The sequence below is a fragment of the Salvelinus fontinalis genome, chromosome 6 (assembly GCF_029448725.1).
Source record: "Salvelinus fontinalis isolate EN_2023a chromosome 6, ASM2944872v1, whole genome shotgun sequence".
NCBI lineage: Eukaryota > Metazoa > Chordata > Actinopteri > Salmoniformes > Salmonidae > Salvelinus > Salvelinus fontinalis.
This window is the reverse complement of record NC_074670.1, coordinates 31,506,573-31,529,933: the sequence shown is the minus strand read 5'-3', so window position 1 is coordinate 31,529,933 and position 23,361 is coordinate 31,506,573. Positions and strand designations below refer to the sequence as shown.

The 23,361-nt window shown below is 40.5% G+C and overlaps 3 protein-coding genes across 4 annotated transcripts in view; all 3 read left to right on the top strand.

Moving 5' to 3' along the window:
- The window catches only part of LOC129857667 (collagen alpha-1(XXVIII) chain-like), a 30,974-nt gene extending 19,856 nt beyond the window's left edge, over positions 1–11,118 (top strand). Inside the window, exons 22-23 of one of the 2 annotated variants that reach the window (XR_008759937.1) lie at positions 8,384–9,022; positions 9,181–11,118. Coding sequence is in view for 1 of the 2 variants with exons in the window: in XM_055926142.1 (XP_055782117.1) it covers positions 8,384–8,470 (87 nt within the window). In the remaining variant the exon portion in view is untranslated. Of the gene's footprint in view, positions 1–8,383; positions 9,024–9,180 lie in introns of those variants that run through there. The other variant, XM_055926142.1, reaches the window with a different exon arrangement.
- Positions 454–3,130, top strand: LOC129857668 (CD83 antigen-like). Its single transcript, XM_055926143.1, has 5 exons — positions 454–562; positions 653–789; positions 937–1,171; positions 1,335–1,435; positions 1,580–3,130. Exons 1-5 carry the CDS (start codon positions 535–537, stop codon positions 1,730–1,732), a joined length of 654 nt encoding a protein of 217 aa, XP_055782118.1. The 5' UTR covers positions 454–534; the 3' UTR covers positions 1,733–3,130.
- LOC129858598 (CD83 antigen-like) overlaps positions 8,730–23,361 on the top strand; it is a 17,871-nt gene continuing 3,239 nt past the window's right edge. The window contains exons 1-3 of the mRNA XM_055927922.1: positions 8,730–8,828; positions 8,932–9,022; positions 9,181–9,278. Coding sequence (XP_055783897.1) covers positions 8,730–8,828; positions 8,932–9,022; positions 9,181–9,278 — 288 coding nt within the window. The remainder of the gene's footprint in view (positions 8,829–8,931; positions 9,023–9,180; positions 9,279–23,361) is intronic.

The window sequence follows — 23,361 nt, the reverse complement described above, 5'->3', positions numbered from 1 at the left end:
TACATCCACGTGCGCATGTTAATTTTGTCCATCCACACCAGACTCATCGGGGCACGCACGTGGAAATATCAAAACGAACTCTGAACCAACTATATTAATTTGGAGACAGGTCAAAACCCCTGAAACATTCATGCCAATTTAGCTACCTAATTTGCCCTGGGATATAAACATTGGGGTGTTATTTTATCTGAAATTCACAAGTTTCTCTACCCTGACAATTAACCTACAGATGAAAGAGTAAACCTAGTACATTTCTAAGAATCTCTTCTTAATTTTGGACTTTATATGGCGCACCTCAGTTCATCTTTCAATCACCCATGTGGGTATATTGTGTGCACATTTATTTTGCAAAGAGCGGTGGTAAGCAGTCTCATGTCTGCAGATTCGCAATCAGTCATGTGGGTGGAGGGAGTGCACGCGCACTTCAGATTGTGACGCAGACGGGGAAATCCCAGTTTAACTTCTCTTTCGGGAGTATTTAAACTGCTACTCTCTTGTTCTAAATCGTCATCTTCGTTGCTGTGTACTACAATTATGATTTTTCAACTCGTCTGCATATTAGGTATGTTGTCATTTCTTTTTAACAATGAATTTGATATTCCAATGAGGCAGGCTCACCTGAAATAATGATTTACCTTGTGTTTGTCTAAAGCTGCCTCTGTGCAAGGTGGCCTCACACAGGATAGGCCTACACAAGAGGTGAAGTCAGTTTGTGGAGAGGACTCAATTCTGAAATGTAAAGCAATATGTAAGCCTGGGGTCCAATACCAAGCGGTGAGGTGGTATAAGGTAAGCTTTCAATTATTGTGATAGCACACTGTGTTTTGAACCATCTGACCAAATTCTGTATAAGTGCAATTTATGCAAAGAACATACAGCACTGGTCCCAGACCAGCTGTTAAGGGCATAGAGTAACCTCAAACCCTCTTCTCCCAGCTGGGTGAGGAGCCCTCTAATAAGGAGTCTGGTCTATTGATGAAGAGGCTATCACCTAACAGCACCACCCTATGGTACGCAGGCCTGGAGCGTAAAGTGGAACTTTTGGCTGATGATTCTTTCGATATCTTGCTGCCCAATGTAACGGCTGTTGATAGCGGGAGGTACAAGTGTCTTCTGGCAGCACCTGCAGGAGAGAAGAACCAGGAGGGCCAAGTTCACCTCAGAGTGACAGGTGAGTGTGTTCTACTCTCATTGTGTGCTTGTTTTGGTATGTAGACCTACTGAATACTGAATGTGAGTGTTTTAGATTGGACCCAGAGAGTTCATCTATGCTGCTAAATATTTTACAAATGTTTCCAGTGATGCTCAAAGATTTGTGGATAATTTTTTTGTAGGTTGCCTTGAGTCCACAGACCAATCAGAAGAAAGGGATACCATTCTAGTTCTTTCCATTGTGGGGCTTGTGGCGGCATTGCTGATATTCACCATCAGCTATGTGAGTTCCAAAACACTGCCAGCTGTTCCTCTTTTTTTTAACAGATAAAAGAAACAAACATTTTATGGTGATGGTTTTCATGTATTTAATTTTCTTTTAAATGTCTTCATATTATTGACTCAATAATCCTCATCTTTACCATAGGTCATCCTAAGGAATATGTTATTGCAAAGGAGTAAGAAGTATCCACAAGAACCACTTCTAGATGCACCCCTTGAGAAGAAAGATTTAATGTTGATCTACACTCTGGGGCCAAACTGGTCGAGACAGGGTTCCATAAAACATGTCTGTGTGTGAGAGCCTATCCTGCTAGTTTGGGCTCATTGTATACTTGAATGTGAAGAGGAAATGCAGAGAAAGACTAGGGCACATTTGAAGCTGAGCAACGAGTCTATCATGCTGACCACACCGCTTGCGTTATGTGTGTGAGCGTGACAAAATAAATGTACACATACCTGTTATTCAACAATTTCATCCAAACTGCTCGCGTGCATCAACGAGCGCCTGCGTAGCCAGGCGCTAAAATAGACGCTTTATGCGCTGCAAGTCCAGCTTCTCCCATCTCCTCAATGGTTTTTCAGAGCATATACCCACATGGGTGATTGAAAGATGAACTGCGATCCACACGCCAGCCCAGTTGGTGATGGTAATGCACCTTAAAGTTGGTTGTCAAACGCCATATAAAGCCAGAAGAAGACTGACGGAGGAGAGATTACTAGAAACGAACTACGTTTACCCTTTTATATTTGGATTAATTGTCAGAGTAGAGGACCTTGTGCATTTCAGGTAAAATAACAACCCAATACTTTTACTTTCCAGGAGAAGAGTTCACCTCTAGAGCAGATGGAGGCAGACAACCCTCTGGCTTGGACTGTAGAGCTAAGATGTTTAGGCTTTTCAAAGAAATGAAACAGTAGCCTATACCCTTTCACTCAGGCAGCCAAACAGCAGTACAAAGTCAGGCTAGAACAGCAGTTCTCCAGCAATGATTGATCGTCTGCTGCATTCACACACCTGTGATGCGCAAGCAGCAGGACCTGGTGAAGGGACCCACGATCTAAGCCCGAAGATCTAACCTCAATAAGGAGCTTCAGGAAGGGGTGCAGGAATGGTCCATGATGAGGGATCATTCTGGAGGGTTGCTTCATGGCAACGTGGGGATTAATCCCACTTACATTTGAGTCAACCCAGGAATTGAAGTTGACATTGAGTTGGGAAATGACCAATGTGAACAGCATTGATCTTTTAGAATTGCATGGCTAATTCAATTCCTGTATTGACTGGTATTGAAATCGAATTGATTCATTTTCCTCCAAGCACAATGAAAGTGGGCTTTGGTGAAAAGTAATTGGCAGAAAATTAACTTGTATAAATCTCAGTTTTTTTTAAATATGATCAGCAATTCTGTGGATACATTGAAAATGAAGAAGCCTTGTAAATCATTTTGTAACTAACTGTATCCGATGTTTGAGGTGCTAAATGGCTTTTAACAAATCTCTACCTATTTCACAAGACACCTTCTGTAATTTTTTATTTTAGTTATATACTGTACCTTGACTTTACAACATTTACAGGTGAATTTTGAGTCGGATGATCACAATTATTGGGATGATCACAATTATATTTTTGGATAGCTGTTTAACAATTAAAATACATAAATACCTCTTTGCTAATAATCTTTAGAGTGACAAACAATTGTGTGAGGTCTCTGTCATTGTCAAACACATTACAAAGTAACATCACACAGCATAAAATGGAAGCCAGGTTAAGCCATGTGATCTAAACAACATTGAACATTTTAATCCTTTACAAACATGAAATTCCATGTAGTTAAAAATCATTTAATACTATAGAATAACTAAAATAAAATGTATTGCGTCACCATATCACAGGACAGATTTGACATGAGGAGTGCATGGATATGGGTCATATTGTCACGGCCGTCGAAAGAACTGGACCAAACCACAGCGTGGTGAGCGTCCATATTCCCTTTTATTAGTATGACGCCGACAAAAACAATACAAAAACGAGCGTGAAGCTTACCGCTATAGTGCCACAAACAAAGACAACTTCCCACACTGAAAGGAAGGGAAAGGGCTACCTAAGTATGGTTCCCAATCAGAGACAACGATAGACAGCTGTCCCTGATTGAGAACCATACCCGGCCAAAACATAGAATGCCCACCCCAAATCACACCCTGACCAAACCAAATAGAGACATAAAAAGTCTCTCTAAGGTCATGGTGTGACACATATACAATAACAGTGACCTTTTTCATGACAACTGTCTGATCATAGCACTCAACACATTATTGCACAATAATAATAATAAGCTTGATATCAACATATTCATGTAATCACTTGTCTAAGCTTATTGTCTGATCTAGGGGTAAGTGGAACTTGTAACTTCAACAAGAAATGTATTTCTGTACCAATAACAAATTGCAGAGTAGATAGTGGACACTATAAAAATACGTTTTTTTTTGTTTTTTTTTGCCTTGTTCATTTTGACACTGGTCCCACAGGTTAAGTGAGTACCTTCCTCATGGGCACAATATCATTAGGATTTCAGACCAGTAATTTTCCAATTGCCAGTTCATTTCATCACTTCCAAGCCCAAGATGAACTGATGAACCTTGAGCGCTTTCTATTATTGCTCGGCATCTCTAACATCTACTCTAACTGTTATATTAACATTGTTTTTTACACAAATATGTAAGAGATAAATGGCAATGTACAGTGTAACAATTACTCAACTGAAATGTTGGAAAAAATACCTAGAAATACCATACCTTTCTCATTTTACACTCATACATCTGTCATATTCACATGAACTGAGCAATAAGTAGATTGGAAATACTTGTTACTACATTAATACTACAACACTAGCTATATGTCCCAGCATTGTGATGCAGTGCAGTTTCAAATGTTAGCAGCAAGAACACATTTTCACAAAAACATCTCTATGGCTTTTCTCCTTCCTCTCTTAGGTGAAACATCACCGGCATCACTGGTGAGCAACTGTAGGGGGTTATTTGAGTATCGGAAGAAAAGAGAATGCAGGAAAGTGCATAACATTGAGTCCTTCACAGAACTACATCATTTTCATCGGTCTGCAATGAAACTAAAAACCTAAATGGTCTAAAAGCTGATTTTCTTTCCCTTTTGAGAGGTAGAGCAGCAGTCCCGAAAGGATTACCTGTCAATAATCCTACTGGCTCAATTTTAAGATAATGCCTCATTCGGTGTTCTTCATTGGCAGGATAGATGTCCCAACAGGACGTCATCTAGATCCTTTGGGGGGACTACACAATGGATGAAGCCCCCTCATCTTCATTTGGACGAGATCTGCAGTAACGGCCGATGATCACAATGATCTAGATAACCAGAGGTGACAGGACCAACAATATCATTGATCCTGAAATATAAACGGAGCATAACATTTGTCAATAAATGAATGGGAAATGGAACTGGAGAGGCTTCAAGAGAGGAAGATCACCTCCAAATAAGGTAACATTGAGCTTTGAGCATAGTGTATGAAAAGCACTTAAATACAAGTTATTATTATTATTATAATGAAAGCACAAACATTATTACAAAAAGGCTTTTTGTATGGCATTTTACATGTCTCCTTTTAATACATCCATGTGAAGAACATCAAGAATTTCTGAGATATTGGAGTGGGGGAGATTCATGACACACAATACAGTCAATGAGAGTAGACGGTTTTAAAACTGATATAGTCACATCATTGTTGCATTTCACATATATTTACATAACAGTTCCACATGTGTGTGCTATGAGTCTATCCCCAATGGTGTAAAACAGGGGTCTCCAACCTTTTTTAGCATGAGAGCAACTTAAAAAAAAGAAAACATGTCATGACCTACTCATTTTTTTTCAAGCTTTCAAATAGGCACATTCTTCACCTCTACCATGCAACTCTTCCCTGGGCTCCTTAGTGTACAAGAGAAAGTAGTGCACTATATGTTACGGTCAATATACCTGGTAAAATAATGGTTGGTAAACAACTTTTATAGTTATAACGTGATAGACAAACTCTCGCACCACATTGACAGGGGCTAAATTGCTGGGAAAAAATAGGCAGATATTGTATTAAGTTAAGTGGCAATTTTAGCATGTACAGTTGAAGTCGGAAGTTTACATACACCTGAGCCAAATACATTTAAACTCCGTTTTTCACAATTCCTGACATTTAAACCAAATAAAAAATCCCTGTTTTAGGTCAGTTAGGATCACCACTTTATTTTAAGAATATAAGATGTCAGAATAATAGTAGAGAATGATTTATTTCAGCTTTTGTTTCTTTTATCACATTCCCAGTGGGTCAGAGGTTTACATACACTCAATTAGTATTTGGTAGCATTGCCTTTAAATTGTTTAACTTGGGTCAAATGTTTCGGGAAGCCTTCCACAAGCTTCCCACAATGAGTTGGGTGAATGTTGGCCCATGCCTCCTGACAGAGCTGGTGTAACTGAGTCAGGTTTGTAGGCCTCCTTGCTTGCACACACTTTTTCTTTTCTGCCCACAAATGTTCTATAGGGTTGAGGTCAGGGCTTTGTGATGGCCACTCCAATACCTGGACTTTGTTGTCCACCCCCACAACATGATGTTGCCACCCCCGTGCATCACGGTTGGGATGGTGTTCTTCGGCTTGCAAGCCTCCCCCTTTTTTCTCCAACAATAACGATGGTCATTATGGCCAAACAGTTATACTTTTGTTTCATCAGACCAGAGGACATTTCTCTAAAAAGTACAATCTTTGTCCCCATATGCAGTTGCAACCCATAGTCTGGCTTTTTTTATGGCGGTTTTGGGGCAGTGACTTCTTCCTTGCTGAGCGGCCTTTCAGGTTATGTCGATATAGAACTCGTTTTTCTGTGGATATAGATACTTTGTACCTGTTTCTTCCAGCATCTTCACAAGGTCCTTTGCTGTTGTTCTGGGATTGATTTGCACTTTTCGTACCAAAGTACGTTCATCTCTAGGAGACAGAACGCGTCTCCTTCCTGAGCGGTATGACAGCTGCGTGGTCCCATGCTGTTTATACATGCATACTATTGTTTGTACAGATAAACATGGTACCTTCAGGCGTTTGGAAATTGCTCCCAAGGATGAACCAGACTTGTGGAGGTCTACAAATTTTTTTCTGAGGTCTTGGCTGATTTCTTTTGATTTCCCCATGATGTCAAGCAAAGAGGCACTGAGTTTGAAGGTAGGCCTTGAGATACATCCACAGGTACACCTCCAATTGACTCAAATTATGTAAATTAGCCTATCAGAAATTTTAAAGCCAAGACATTATTTTCTGGAATTTTCCAAGCTGTTTGAAGGCACAGTCAACTTAGTGTTTGTAAACTTCTGACCTACTGGAATTGTGATACAGTGAATTTTAGTGAAATAATCTGTCTGTAAACAATTGTTGGAAAAATGACTTGTGTCATGCACAAAGTAGATGTCCTAACCGACTTGCCAAAACTATAGTTTGTTAACAAGAAATTTGTGGAGTGGTTGAAAAACGAGTTTTAATGACTCCAACCTAAGTGTATGTAAACTTCCGACTTCAACTGTAATTAATACTTTGTGATGAATGGCCAGTCTTCCGTCCTAGGGCGCGAGAGGGAATCGTGATGTGGGAGAGTAGGAGCTTGTCACGTTGTACAATGATAGGAGACAAGCGCAGGAATATGAAATAGTTTTTTTCTATTTCACTACCCAAAATAGTGTACGTCATGAACATTACGGGGACGAAGCCCAAAACAAACACGTAATATATATAACACAGGGCTGTAACCCAAACCAAAGAGCGAAGTGTAAACCTCTAATAAATACACAGGATGAGACCCGTAATAACAAGTGCACACTAACACGGTAACACATAAGCCGATACAACAGCGCACAGGTCCTCACAAGACCAACGGACCTGGAACAATAATTAACAAGGACAATACGGAGGGCACATATATGCACATACTAATCAGGGGGGATGGGACAGACACCCATGTGTTATTGTTGACATTTAAACAAGGAAGGTATCAGATATGTTAGTAAAGTCCCTGAAAAGGTTTCAGTGTCATGTAAAACCACAGATGGTCATGCTGGTTTTAGTATTTTTTTTAAAGAGCTGTTATGGTCAGAGATGTTATGGCATTCTTTGAATTTGAACTAAATTCCTATTTTTGAACAAAGGTTCTCATTATAAAGCGTGTGTGTGTGTATTTGCCATTGCCATGGCATCTTACTGACTCGTCTCATGTGCTGATTGTTCCTTCCTCAGGGCGGGGTTGGAAGAACTGGTGTGAAGGGAGGGAAAGGAGACACGGTAATCATTTGACAATGCCGAGGCCACGTCACTCTCTCATGTGTCTACTTCCTGTTTCCGTTGATGTAGTGGGTCTGTTTTTCTTCTTACCAAAAATGTTTCTGTTCCTCTTTCCAAACTGGGAAGTTTTGGAGCGCGTGGTGACAAAGGACAGGTTTGTAAACTCCATTTTGTGAAAGTATGAGTTTTTTCACCCCAACTCATTTTATGTCATGTAAAAACCGCAATACTGACACTTTATGCTGTTCCTAGATGACAACAGACACAACAGCACATACTGTAGTGTTGAGTTCCTGTTATATCATAATATCCCAATAGAAATGTTTTAATTAGGTAGAAGTATTGATAATTAAATGATTTAATTAGGTAGAAGTATTGAGAATTAAATGATTTAATTAGGTAGAAGTATTGAGAATTAAATGATTTAATTAGGTAGAAGTATTGAGAATTAAATGATTTAATTAGGTAGAAGTATTGAGAATGAAATGATTTGATTAGGTAGAAGTATCGAGATTGAGTTTAAATTGTGACTTTTTGTGTTCAGTGACTGAACAGTGTCCCCCCTCTGTCTGTCTCTCTCCTTTCCCTCATCTCTGAATGGCAGCAAGGGGAGAGAGGTACCATCGGCCCTGATGGCATTGTTGGACGAAATGGACTGAGGCTCCAGAGGAGAGCCAGGTCCAGGTGGTGACCTGGGCTTCAAAGGTGGCTCTTGACCTAAAGGAGTGCCAGTTTCCCCTGTGCGTACCAGGAGCCATCTCCAGTCTGTCTGGAGGAAGGGTCTCCCCTTTATTTTACATTGACACATATGAACTTTTATTGACTGATTGATCAATCGATCGATTACTTGCTTGGTTGATTGCCAGCTTTTTGACCTCAGGGCCCTGGGCTGACAGATGAGTAGGTATTGCAGCTGTGTAAAAGAGTGGTGACAGTCCAGATCTCCCAGTATGCAGCTTCCATCCAGGCCAAGTGTTCCCAAGGCTGCCCCATCAACAACCACACACTTATTGGGCCGCCTGGAACCAGGAGACCAACTGGAGAATCAGGCAAACCCATGAGTCACACAGCCCCCAAACCAACCCCTATCTACTAAGGAAGGCCTTTATTCCAAATGATGATAAGTTCTGTTGACCTCTCGCTCTCTCTCAGGGTAAAGCGGGCAAAGCTGGAGTCAAAGGAGGCAGGGGCATCCAAGGGGACAAAGGAGTGGATGGTCAGAAGGGGGCAGAGGTTGAAAGAGGTATGTAATCCAAACAATAGACTTAGTTCTTCCAAACTTCATTCCAGGTAAACTAAAACCTGATCACTAAGGCAAATTCAAGTGAAAATGAGTGGAGCACCTTTGTAGTGGCATAGCTTCAGAGTTGAATTAGGCATGGTCTCTGTTCTACTCCACAGGAACAAAATGTCTGAAAGGAAAGGGAGGTGATCCTGGTAAAGGTCTGCCAGGACACAATGGGCAGCAAGGCCTCAGAGGTAGGACACTGTTTCCACTGGTGTGAAACTCTCAGGTCTACCTCAACATTGCTGGTCTTAGAATTGTTGGAAAGTATCTGTAATTCACATCCAGATTCCCTTGACATTGCTCCATTCCCAGATCAAAACTCAATGTGTACAGCATTGATCTTTTTGAAATCATGTCCAATTCAATTCCTGTATTGAAATGGAATTGATCTGAGCACTGTTCCATGGCTCACCAGTGTTGGAACGGTTTGGTGAAACACGCTGGACTCTGTACAGAGAGATGAAACCAACCTTGACTGCATTCCATCTGAGCCAAGCAAGGCTCTCAATGAACTCTAATGTTTAGGCATAATTCAACTTTTTTTGCTAGGCCAAAACAATACATTATTAATTTTTTATGCAGAAACAAAAAAAGAAAATAGTCTTTCTCCAAGCAAAACTATAAGGGGCTTGAGAAACTGTTTCAAAGAAATTGGGAGAAAATTAAACTTGCAGGAGTCTCTGGCTACCAGTCAGGTTTTGTTTTTGATATGATCAACAATGCTGTGTATACATTGAAAATAAAAAGTGATGTAAATAATTTTGTTAAGTATCACAAGCACATGTACTGTGTGTTCTGAAATACTGTTTTAGATAAAATGTTCACAGACATAACATTGATCAATATAAACGTTTTCATGTTAAAAATAACACATTGAAATGTGTTATATAAATTCCAAATACTGCATAATAAATAATCTGGCAATGATTTGTAGGACAGCACAAAATGTCTGTTGATTAAATGAATTTACTATATTCATTGGATGGCGGTTTTGATTTTTAAATAGATTTTCATGTACATGATTTATTTTGCATAAATAACTTTCACATGAACAGGATGTTAAACTCTATCACCTCTTAATTGATATTTTTGTCATTGTCAATCCTCATTGAGAATCATCCAACACATTACAAGGCGGAAATATATCCCTGTAAACTCAAGCATATCACACACGTGTTCTTAACATTTTTACTTTTGTGTACATGTGTTGGCAATCAAAACCCTGATACAAAAGCGTTACAATGTTTGGAGACAATTCTTTTTAATGCATCACCACCACATCACAGGACAGATTAGAAAATGAGCAGAGCATGAAAAGGGGTGATTATCTCTCATCAAAAGCATGCTAAACACGACATCAACGGACAAGAAAATAAACCTTATTAAAATGTTTGTTTAACGCTGCTTGTGTTCAAAAGGGCTCCTCTTAATGTGTGTAAAATGATGGTTGTCAGTTCATATAAAAGTGTTTGGTTTTATGGACTGGAGGGAGGTAAAGACATATTATTATTACCAAGTGATAAACACTATTGTACAGTACATCTCTCTGGTGAAATCAATTGAGTCACATGTCTCTAAGCTTATTCTCTGATCTAGGGGTGAGTAGGTGTAGCTATATTTGTACCAATACAAAATGGTCCAAGGCAAAGTATTATGTTTTTTTAAAAGGAGACTACTTTAAAATACATATTCTTAATCTCACAAAATATATTCCGTAATTCGATGGGACATTAACACATACAATTTGACATTGGTCCCAAGGCATAGTGAAGTACTGCCATCTTGTGACAACAAATGGTCCATGGGAGAGATGATTGGCTTGTAACGGACAAGTTCACAGCTTGTTTTTCTAGCTAATTGTACAGTCATACTTTGTCATTTGTGCTTTTTAGAATTAATAGGTAATAAATAGCTTAATAAATATATTTCATAAACAACACTGTCTACATGGCACAGCATGATGAGACAGTGCAGTTTATAGTGTAGGTGGTCAGCAGCAAGAAACATTGTTGAATTTTGTGTTGTCAAAAAACACTATGGCTTTCTTTCTTCCTCTCTTAGGTGAAACTACATGATGTAAACATCACTCATCCATACAGGTACACTTGGTTTAGGTAGCAGAGTATTGAGACAAAAAGGTAGAAAAGTGCATAGAAGACATCAATGAGACTAAAACATGCAATTAGAGTCTGGACATGGCAGCAGAAGCCTTATTCTTCCTTTAGAAAGCAATAAAAGGTCCTGAGTAGATAAATGTTTATAATATTATTTGTTCAACTTTGATGTTAGCTGGTGTAGTGTCCCACCAACTACAAATGCCCAACTGTTCTTCATTGGCAGGATAAAGGATGTCATCTGGGTTCTTTGTTGGTTCTAGATTGTTGGTCCCCAATGTGAGAGCCCCCTCAGACCACGTCTACAGTACAAATTGTATGATCATAAGGATCAGGAATGTCCAAAGTCCTAAAATATAAACAGAAGACAGTTAAGTAATAAGTTATTGTTTATTTAAAAATCTCTCATTGTAGTTAGAACATCAGGCATTTTCCTGTAACATCAAAACTTGTTTTTGATAGTAATAGAGCTCTGATCTATATTATAATAAGCTAATGATTCTAAGCTTCAAAAGAAGTGCATCATCCTCCCACGTGATATTGTCCACTTTATGTTCCGCTGTGTTGTGTATTTTTGTTAAGTAGTTCCAAACAGAGTCTCATCTCGAGACCACATACAGATATAGGATCTTAATTTGAGCCAGTTTGCAACAGCAGTAAAATAATCCTGCAGCAACAGGAAATGTGAATTATTATGTGTATTATAATTAATGGACATTTTTTGTACGGGTTGATAAATTCTTCTTTAGGGCAAATCAAATCTGGAAATAACAAACTTTAGAATACTTTTTAAACCTTTAATACACAAGTTTGCATGTCCTGCTGTGCAGGTACATTCTCAGCAACAAAGGAGTGATCAAATGAAGATCCTACATCTGTATTGAGAGTCTCGGTCTTGTCTCGGTGTCACATTCAAGACGAAGTAAAATGTTTGTGTCTCGGACAGTGAGGACTCATCATTTCTTGCTGAGACCAACCGAGACCAGCAGAGTGAAAAACTCTAAATAATTACCAGCTCCCATTCGCCAGGCCAAATAACCACACTCCTTTCATGACACATATCTTATTTCCTATTGAAACCTGGGCTTTCTACTTTACTCATAACACTAATGTCCTTTACTTTCATAGAAATGCATCCTCAAATAGTCGCGCTTGTCAGAAATTATTCGCTGGTAGGGAAGAGTATGGGACATTGTTTGAAAGTTGCATGCTCACTTTTAGTAAGGGGAAACTGAGGTAAGTCGTAACATATTTTGTCTTTTCATCCATTATAGACCTGTTTTGTTTGTGATAATTTGTAGTGGCTCTATTTTCTGTCAGCCTATATTTTTTTTACCATTCTGAATGTCTAAAGAATACATGTCAACACAGAAATAATGGACATTGAGCTTTTATTATGCTGGAGATTTGACACAATTAATGGTCTTGAATTGGACTCGCATTTTTCTGGTCTTGGTATCGGACCCCTAACCCCCCTCCTGGTCTTGGTCTTGACTCAGATTCGATTTGTCTTGGTTTTGAATTGGTCTCAATTTAGGTGGTATCAAACACAACACTGGTTTGGATTGGCACAGTTACTATTGCATCTTGTCAATGCAATTATGTCATATCACTGCCAAGGCAAAGCCTAGGCCTATAAAAGTGCAGGTTCAGCTACTCAGTGGGTATAACAATAAGAGGCCACTAAAGGGACGCCCAAGAGAAGATGACAGTGATGAGGTGGTAAGTCGTAAGGTGCGTACTGCGCGCCAGGCTGCCACCACGGCCGTGTCCAAACAGAGTCTCACGCCTACGGACTGGACATTCCAAATTACCATGGCAATTATGCATCCTAATACTAATATTGATGCAACATGCGGCCAGCAATCTGCGGTATCCAAGGTACAGTATCCTATCAACTGCGCTGCAGCACTTAGTCTATGGAAGGCCTGTGTGGAAAATCTTCAACGTCTTATCTCATGACCCGTAGTCCTGTTTTTCCCAACTCTTAAACTAAGCCTCAAATCCTTTGAAATAATGGAGGTGAAATAAAGCAAGGTACATCATTATGCATCACACAATTCATTTTCTATTGTAGGCTACTGTTTAAACAGATATGGATAACATGGTTTAAGCCTGACGAAACATGTCCCAGCGACACAAGCAGCAGCGGGCATATCGCACATCTCGCTGACTTCTGTAACGGTCCAGAAAGCAAGTGCCTACAAAAACAGTAGCCTCCAACAAGTTGCTCCGGAGTTGAGAAGGTTGATAGCCTATACATAGGCTATTTGTTTTGCAGGAGGGGGGCATTGCATTAAATCAATATGCTAATTTGCAATGATTTACCGCCCTTAAGGGCAGGGTGCCGCTAGTATGTATTTTTTGATAACAGTGCCACTTATTTGTGCAATCAAAATGTAATCCATTATATTAAAAAAACATACTTTACCATAATGTGCGATATGATTGTTTGCAGTGTTAGTGGTTGTCATAGAGACAGCTGGTCTGTTTATCGCTGATGGAGCAAAAAGAGTGACATGAGCAATATGATGACAACAACGCTTTATATGAACATCAGTGGTAGGTTGTGTTATACACCAATAACATCAGGAGCCACCATACCTGAGAAGTGCAGCCTGGTCTCTTCATATACCCCACCCTGTGAAAGAAAGGGGTAAATATTTAGAAATGTTTACTAGGTCGGCACTTCGCAGGAAGTAACAGAGGAGAGGAAGGTGAATTGTATGAGTTGACCTACCTTGGTGGTGCAACCAATAGTTAATGTGACATCGGCACAGTCACTGAGGATGACTTTGCCAGAGAACACGTCCTTACATGGAAAACTGCATTCACCTTGGCCATTTTTGTAGTAGGCAATGGGCTGTAGCGAAAAAATTATTTCACGTCATGTCTCAATTGAAATGGCACCTGCCCCTCTGCATACTCTTGATGATAGTGTAACGACCCTGTGTTTATAAGCGCGGAAATCGACTCTGCCGCTCGAGCATGCTTTTGCGGCACAGTTGATAGCGCGCCGGACTTCGGGCTAGAAGGTCGAGGGTTCGAGACCCGCTCCCTCGTGTTGGGTCATTACAATACTATCAATGGTGATATGTAAAAAATATAGTGCTAATAAAAATGTCTGACTTCACATTGTATCTACTTGTCATAATCACATTTACAGTACCAGTCAAAAGTTTGGACACACCTACTCATTCAAGGGTTTTTATTTTTACTATTTTCCACATTGTAGAATAATAGTGAAGACATTGAAACTATGAAATAACACATATGGAATCATGTTGTAACCAAAAAAAAGTGTTAAACACTTCATATTTATATTAAACACTTTATATTTGAGATTCTTCAAAGTGCCACGCTTTGCCTTGACAGCTTTACACAGTAGTGGCACTCTCAACAAGTAGTCACCTGGAATGCATATCAAATTACCAGGTGTGGCTTGTTAAAAGTTAATTTGTGGAATTTCTTTCCTTCTTAATGCATTTGAGCCAATCAGCTGTGTTGTGACAAGGTAGGGGTGGTATACAGAAGATAGCCCTATTTGGTAAAAGACCAAGTCCATAGTATGGCAAGAACAGCTCAAATAAGCAAAGAGATACGACAGTTCATCATTACTTTAAGACATGATGGTCAGTCAATACGGAACATTTCAAGAACTTTTAAAGTTTCTTCAAGTGCAGTCGCAAAAACCATCAACCGCTATGTCATGTCTTTGGCATCATTAAACTGAAGACTTACTTATCAAATAACTCTAATTATTATTACGCGATTAAACTGATTAATCATGTAACTGTAATTAACTAGGAAGTCGGGGCACCAAGGAAAATATTCAGATTACAAAGTTATAATTTTCCTAATACAACTTTTCAGATATTTTAATCTGATCAATTAGTCTTCTTAATTAATGAATTATTTAACCTCACGTTAGTCTCATTCCAAACGTCGTAAATTGTTGGTTATCTGCACGAACCCAGTCTTCACTATGAATCATCCATACATCAATTGTCTTAAATCATTTATTTACTAACTAAGTAATTCACAGAAATGCATAACAAGGTAATAGTTAGAAGGAAATGATAACGGAGTTTCCCTAGTGGGAAAAACCTGTATCGCGGCTTGGTGGACAAAAAGGGAAGTGGGGGTCAACTGAGATGAGACACTACAAGTTTAATTATAACAATTGAAATGATAATCATTTGCACATGAACGCTCACTCATTCGAGAACAATTGCAATCAATATATATATTTACGCTCTGTGTCGTCGGGATCTCTGTTGAAAAGTTTGTTTCCGTTGGAGAGACTGTCCGCCCTCTCTCTCTCTGTCGTGGTTAGAATAGATGTTTCGGCGGTTGTCGGTCTTCGTTTCAATGATATCGAATTCCTAGCTGCAGACTAGTAATTAATATCAAAGACTTGTTCTTATTCTGTCGGTATCGATAGTCTAAGAGTTTAACCACATGAGATTGTTAAAAGATTCAGCAGTCTGGCCTCAAACCTTGGCCCTCTCGTTATCGAGGTAAGCTGGTCTGCAACCTTTGTCCTCTCGTAATTGAGAGAAACATGGTCTGTTGAGAAATTCTCAAGGTGTGGGTTTTATTCGGAAGAGCAGAAAAAGGCTGTCTCATGACGCCAGGTCCTAACTGTGTTCATGGGGGCGTGCCAGTGACTTATGTGAAACTTTACACAGAAATACAATTCTCTCACATTACATCATTACATTGCATCCCATAATTTCACAAATTGTTTAATCTGTCCTCATTTATCCTGTACAACAATTAGATGTAAGCCTCATATCTGAGGCTATTGTATAAACAGCGTTATGGTAATGTTGCCGTATTGTCTCCCATGAGTTTCACAAAATTGTACCAAACGGACCAGTTCGTAGCTGGATTCTTCACCGATCTTTTATACCTTCTCTAGAACATAAATGTTGTTCGGACCTCAAGTTCTGTGAGGTGGAAGAGATTCCTTTGTTCTCTCTATGAAACTTCACTCTGTTCTCTATGAAACTTCACTCTCTCTCTATACTGTGGGCATGAGGAGATAATCTCCTCCAGGAATTTACGACCTCTGACCACAGCAGCCTGGCTGTAGGAGACAGGGAATTAGGGGGATGGTGCATAGAAAAGGGCTGGTGCAGAGGGGGGGGGGGGTGCTGTACCCAAAGAGAGCAACCTCATGACAGCTATGATGAAACTGGCTCTCATGAGGACTGCCACAGGAAAGGAAGACTCAGAGTTACATCTGCTGCAGAAGATAAGTTCATTAGAGTTAACTACACCTCAGATTGCAGCCCAAATAAATGCTTCACAGAGTTCAAGTAACAGACATCTCAACATCAACTGTTCAGAGGAGACCGCGTGAATCAGGCCTTCATGGTCGAATTGCTGCAAAGAAACCACTACTAAAGGACACTAATAAGAAGAAGAGACTTGCTTGGGCCAAGAAACACGAGCAATGGACATTAGACCGGTGGAAATTTGTCCTTTGGTCTGAGGAGTCCAAATTATGAGATTTTTGGTTACCGCCGTGTCTTTGTGAGACGCAGAGTAGGTGAACGGATTATCTCTGCAGGTGTGGTTCCCACGGTGAAGCATGGAGGAGGTGGTGTGATGGTGTGGGGGTGCTTTGCTGGTGACAGTGATTTATTTAGAATTGGCATGGCACACTTAACCAGCATGGCTACCACAGCATCCTGCAGTGATACACCATCCCATCTGGTTTGCACTTAGTGGGACTATCATTTGTTTTTCAACAGGACAATGACCCAACACACCTTCAGGCTGTGTAAGGGTTATTTGACCAAGGAGGAGAGTGGTGGAGTGCTGCAGCAGATGATCTGGCCTCCACGATCACCTGCCCTCAACCTAATTGAGAATGCTTTGAATGAGTTGGACCCCAGAGTGAAGGAAAAGCAGCCAACAAGTGCTCAGCATATGTGGGAAGTCCTTCAATAGTGTTGGAAAAGCATTCCAGGTGAAGCTGGTTGAGAGAATGCCAAGTGTGCAAAGCAGTCAAGGAAAATGGTAGCTAATTGAAGAATCTAAAATATGTTTTGATTTGTTTAACACTTTTTTGGTTACTACATGATTGCATATGTGTTATTTCATAGTTGTGATGTCTTTACTATTATTCGACAACGTAGAAAATAGTAAAAATAAAACCCTTGAATGAGTGAGTAGGTGTCCAAACTTTTGACTGGTACTGTATAATAGATTACCTTTTTGACAATGGTCCAGCTCTGATCACATTGGGGATCCACTGCTCCAAATGGTGCTTCAAATGTGTTTGTACCCTCTTGACATGTGTAGGAAACTAGCTTCTCCACTACAGGGGCTGTGAACACAGCGACTGAAAAGTGAATAAATAAAGACATGAGTGAAATTGGGAATCCACTTTACGGCAAGAAAGGATGTCAACCCAGATCCACTGTATTATGCAGCATACTAGGCAAAGTGTCAGTTTAAAAGGTCCAGTGCAGTGAAAAACATGATTCACCTGTGTTTTATATGCATGTCCATACAATGAGGTTGGAATAATACTGTGAAATTGTGAAAATTATGATAATGCCCTTTTAGTGTTTGAAAATACAGACTGAAATTGGTGGGATGGCGTTTTGGCCTGGCTGGTGACATCTAGGCAGTAAATTAATGACTAGACCATTAAGAAAGAGAGTTCCAAACCTCTCTGCCAATAACAGCTAGTTTTCCATTCCCCACTCCGACCACTCCCAGAAATTGCTCTTTGTTAAGAAGCTATTTTTGTTTTTTGGCCCTTAATGGAAAATAATCACAGTAAGGTACTTAATTGTTACCCAGAAATTATTTGATATTGAGATAAAACAGCTGCATTGGAAATTCAGAGATGGTCACTAGTGTGATGACCTTTCCTGAGACCTTAAAACATGTGTTAGCTCCCCCAAGCTAAGCCATAAGTTCAAAGGGCTAACTTAGTCATGTGAAAACAACTTAGGCTCAAATACCAGTTGCATATCAGCACATGGGTACACACGGCAAAGTGACGTTTTTCAATGAAATTCATGCAAGTGGGGAAAAGCGGGATATGGAAGCAATCTTTTCCCATTTAAAGCTGCCAAGCCTGATTTCAAGCAATAACACACATAGTAATTTTTGTAATTATAACTGGATTATAGCTCCCATCCAAATGTCATGTATTATACATACTCCTTGGCCAGTTAATTAGGTACACCACCCGGTTCGCTTCTACAGACAGTGTGTCACGTGGCCGTGGCTTGCTGTATAAAGCAGGCAGACAGGCATTCAGTTACTGTTTGATTGAACGTTAAAATGGGCAAAACAAGTGACCTAAGCGCTGAGGAGTTTTTTTTTTTTTAATGCATAATTGTTCTGTTTTTGCTCAATCTGATTGGGTGGGCCTGGCAGGGCCTGGCTCCTCAGTGGGTGGGCCTGTGTCCACCCAGGCCCACCCACGCCTGTACTGGTGTGGGGAATGATTTCCTGGCACACATTAGGTTCCTTGATACCAATTGAGAAACAATTGAACACCATGCCCCAAATAATTCAGGCTGTTCTGGAGGCAGAGAGGGGTCTGACCCGGTTCTAGATGGGTGTACTAATAAACTGGTCACTGAGTGTACACAGTATTCATGTCATTGTCATCAGTCAACTCTACTACACTCAAATGTTACTTCCACCATTGAATTCTAGCAATGGCTAACTATCCTACCAGTCTGTCTTAAAGGTCAACTGCCCTTTAAAACCAACTTCTCTGGTTTTAAACAGACTATGTGGCATTGATAGTACTCAGAAACATTCATTCGTGTCAAAATTGACAAAAGTGTAAATAGGATAATTTGTGTCATAAAGTCAGTCTCGTCCAACAAAAGTTTTGTAAGTGAGTTTGTCACCACTTACTCATGGGTTGAGTATAGATTATGGTCATGCCCACTTGCCCAGTGCCCACTCACACGAGAGAAGCAGCTGTACTGATTGCGCTCCATTAGCTGTGCACACTCTATCCAATCATAACAGCCAGAACCTCCAGACAGTGAGACAGACCTGCCCATTACACAGCACCTCACTTGTTTACATAAGACAACACATCGACAATGTTATGCTGAAATAACCCTAGGCCCTAAGCCCTTTATGGAATGGTGCTTGCTGATGTGTTTGATAGTATCAATCACTTGAGTCTGCCACTTTATTGGGCAAAATTAGAATTGACACGATCAGAGCGCACTTGTATCCCAAGTGCAACTTGTCAATATTCCAAAACCCATTTGCGAGCATCTTGTGTCCCCCCCCTGCTCACTGCTCAAAAAAATAAAGGGAACACTTAACACAATGTAACTCCAAGTCAATCACACTTCTGTGAAATCAAACTGTCCACTTAGGAAGCAACACTGATTGACAATAAATTTCACATGCTGTTGTGCAAATGGAATAGACAAAAGGTGGAAATTATAGGCAATTAGCAAGACACCCCCAAAAAAGGAGTGATTCTGCAGGTGGTGACCACAGACCACTTCTCAGTTCCTATGCTTCCTGGCTGATGTTTTGGTCACTTTTGAATGCTGGCGGTGCTCTCACTCTAGTGGTAGCATGAGACGGAGTCTACAACCCACACAAGTGGCTCAGGTAGTGCAGTTCATCCAGGATGGCACATCAATGCGAGCTGTGGCAAAAAGGTTTGCTGTGTCTGTCAGCGTAGTGTCCAGAGCATGGAGGCGCTACCAGGAGACAGGCCAGTACATCAGGAGACGTGGAGGAGGCCGTAGGAGGGCAACAACCCAGCAGCAGGACCGCTACCTCCGCCTTTGTGCAAGGAGGTGCACTGCCAGCGCCCTGCAAAATGACCTCCAGCAGGCCACAAATGGGCATGTGTCAGCATATGGTCTCACAAGGGGTCTGAGGATCTCATCTCGGTACCTACTGACAGTCAGGCTACCTCTGGCGAGCACGTGGAGGGCTGTGCGGCCCCACAAAGAAATGCCACCCAGCACCATGACTGACCCATCGCCAAACCGGTCATGCTGGAGGATGTTGCAGGCAGCAGAACGTTCTCCACGGCGTCTCCAGACTCCGTCACCTCTGTCACATGTGCTCATGTGCTCAGTGTGAACCTGCTTTCATCTGTGAAGAGCACAGGACGCCAGTGGCGAATTTGCCAATCTTGGTGTTCTCTGGCAAATGCCAAACGTCCTGCACGGTGTTGGGCTGTAAGCACAACCCCCACCTGTGGACGTCGGGCCCTCATACCACCCTCATGGAGTCTGTTTCTGACCGTTTGAGCAGACACATGCACATTTGTGGCCTGCTGGAGGTCATTTTGCAGGGCGCTGGCAGTGCACCTCCTTGCACAAAGGCGGAGGTAGCGGTCCTGCTGCTGGGTTGTTGCCCTCCTACGGCCTCCTCCACGTCTCCTGATGTACTGGCCTGTCTCCTGGTAGCGCCTCCATGCTCTGGACACTACGCTGACAGACACAGCAAACCTTTTTGCCACAGCTCGCATTGATGTGCCATCCTGGATGAACTGCACTACCTGAGCCACTTGTGTGGGTTGTAGACTCAGTCTCATGCTACCACTAGAGTGAGAGCACCGCCAGCATTCAAAAGTGACCAAAACATCAGCCAGGAAGCATAGGAACTGAGAAGTGGTCTGTGGTCACCACCTGCAGATTCACTCCTTTTTTGGGGGTGTCTTGCTAATTGCCTATAATTTCCACCTTTTGTCTATTCCATTTGCACAACAGCATGTGAAATGTATTGTCAATCAGTGTTGCTTCCTAAGTGGACAGTTTGATTTCACAGAAGTGTGATTGACTTGGAGTTACATTGTGTTGTTTAAGTGTTCCCTTTATTTTTTTGAGCAGTATATATATATATATATATATATATATATATATATATATATAAATATATAAAACGGCACCGAAGCACACACATCTCCACTAGCTAGTGACTTGATAAGCTTACTGTGTGCCTGCTAGCTACTACTTGCTAGCTTAATTGACAAACACAGAGTTGAAACTTAGCTAGCAAGTGATTTTGGGCACTGATAAAGTGTGTAGCTTGTGCTTTATTGATGATAGTTTGACAGTTTGCGGATTATGAAATTGTATACATTTTATTGTTCTCAAAATCAGTCATGAGCATGCAGCCAGACTTTCCCTACCCAATAGACTGTTTGCAGTGCACAGACTAGTTTTTCATGCAACAATTGTACTTGAAAAATACTGCACCAAACAGCTTAGCTAGATTCAAAATTGTGTAACTAAGACCTCTGCAAAAGCATCTAAATTAATTACAGATTTCTTGATTTAGCTTAGATTAATTCTGACTGTTTTAAGGAAGTGCCTATTTTGAGGAAGTGGCTGTGTTGATGCTACAGTGCCTTAGGAAAGACAAACAGTACCTACCAGGGTATGATATGCAAACATAACACACCCACATCAAACCACACCGCAAAGACAACTCTTGTATGGCTTTAGTCATGGCCGCTAGCATTTCATAATGAGCTACCTTCAAAACGAGACCAAATCAGGGAGTACAGTCACCATTTAACGAGTCTTGGAATGCTAATTGCCTACCCTGCACATGAAAATTGTAGTTTTTTAAGGATTATGCAGTTGGTTGATAACGATATCACCAACATATGTTGTATTGGACATTTCAAACATTCCCAGTTAATGAGAAAACAGTCATGGTGTTTAATTTAAAGATGCAATATGCAGAAATCGCTCCACCATTTCCTGGTTGCTAAAATTCTAATAGTTCACCTAATTTTTGTTAATGTGACAAAACAAGCAGCCATTGTGTAGAAAATAATTTAAACATCTAAACCGCTGTGAAATATCAAATCACATTTTATTTGTCACATCTGCTGAATACAACTGATGTAGCCCTAAGGTAGACCTTACCGTGAAATGCTTACAAGCCCTTTTTAAGCAACAATCCAGAGTAAAAAAAAAAAAAAAAAGGAAGAACATTTTCTAAATCAAATAAAGGAAAACTAGTCTGTACCCCAGTAGGGCATGGCCATTGTGAAATGCCATTCCGTTAGGAACCATAGGCCTAATTATTGAAATTAGGAGTATCTCCATTTAACGTTGCCATTGTAGTCCTTGCGAACAAAAATGTGATAACTTTTTTTGAAAAACGCATCACACGGAGAGGAAGTGGTTAATAGCTAATATTCCTATGTGATGTTTTTGCTTAAACTGATATTTGTATAATTTGTATCAGTGAATATCTCTAAATGTAACCAAACATATCCAAAATGGGGACATGACAACCACTTTGCACTGCTTGACAAGACACATACCAACCATGTCTGTTGACATCTTGTAATTGAACAAATTTGAAATAAGACACTTTTTGTACTTAAAACAAAGTTCGATACATACGAAAAAAAGACCTCTTCGGCACCTCATGTATTTTTCCGATGCTTATACCTTGTTATGGAGGTGCCGAATAAGCATTTTTTCGGTTGCTTGTGTTTTTGGAAATTACATACCGGCCGTGCCTGCAGCCTTCAGTAGGCCTAAATGACAATAGTTGCTAATCGAAACTCCTTATTTGGTGAGTAACGATCGTATTTTTATATTATTAAACTTGAAAGGCTGGTGAATGCCAAGTTGAATGGCTGCTTTCTGGGTATAAAGGAGATTTGGCGTATAAACAATGTAATTCTGGTTCAGGGGATTCCTGGCTCTGGCTCGGGGATTCCCTATAATATTGTATGATGCAATCAGCCAGGGGAGTTTAGGGGATTTTCAGGCAATGGCCAAACGTGAATTTCTCTTTCAGTTTGCAGAAATAAGTTATCTTTATATGTAGGCTATTATAATTTTTTCTAATTAAATTTGAACGCCTGCTCTTCTACACTACAGATAAACCCGCTTAACGCCAGCAGGCAGACACACAATAAAAAGCGTTACACAGGGATGCTGGCCCATGCTGACTCTAATGCTTCCCACAGTTGTCAAATTGGCTGGATGTCCTTTGGGTGGTCGACCATTCTTCAAACACATGGCAAACTGTTGAGCGTGAATAACTCAGCAGCGTTGCCGTTCTTGACAAAAACTGGTGCACCTACTACCATACGCCGTTCAGAGGCACTTAGTCTTGGCCATTCACCCTCTAAATGGCACACAAACAATTCAAGCCTCAATTGTCTCAAGGCTTAAAAAACGT

Excerpts from the sequence above, each read along its gene's own strand:
- LOC129857668 (XM_055926143.1), top strand. The coding sequence starts at position 535 with ATGATTTTTCAACTCGTCTGCATATTAG. Across the intron at positions 790-936 it reads AAGCGGTGAGGTGGTATAAG|CTGGGTGAGGAGCCCTCTAA; the intron begins GTAAGCTTTCAA and ends CTCTTCTCCCAG. Across the intron at positions 1,436-1,579 it reads TGATATTCACCATCAGCTAT|GTCATCCTAAGGAATATGTT; the intron begins GTGAGTTCCAAA and ends TCTTTACCATAG.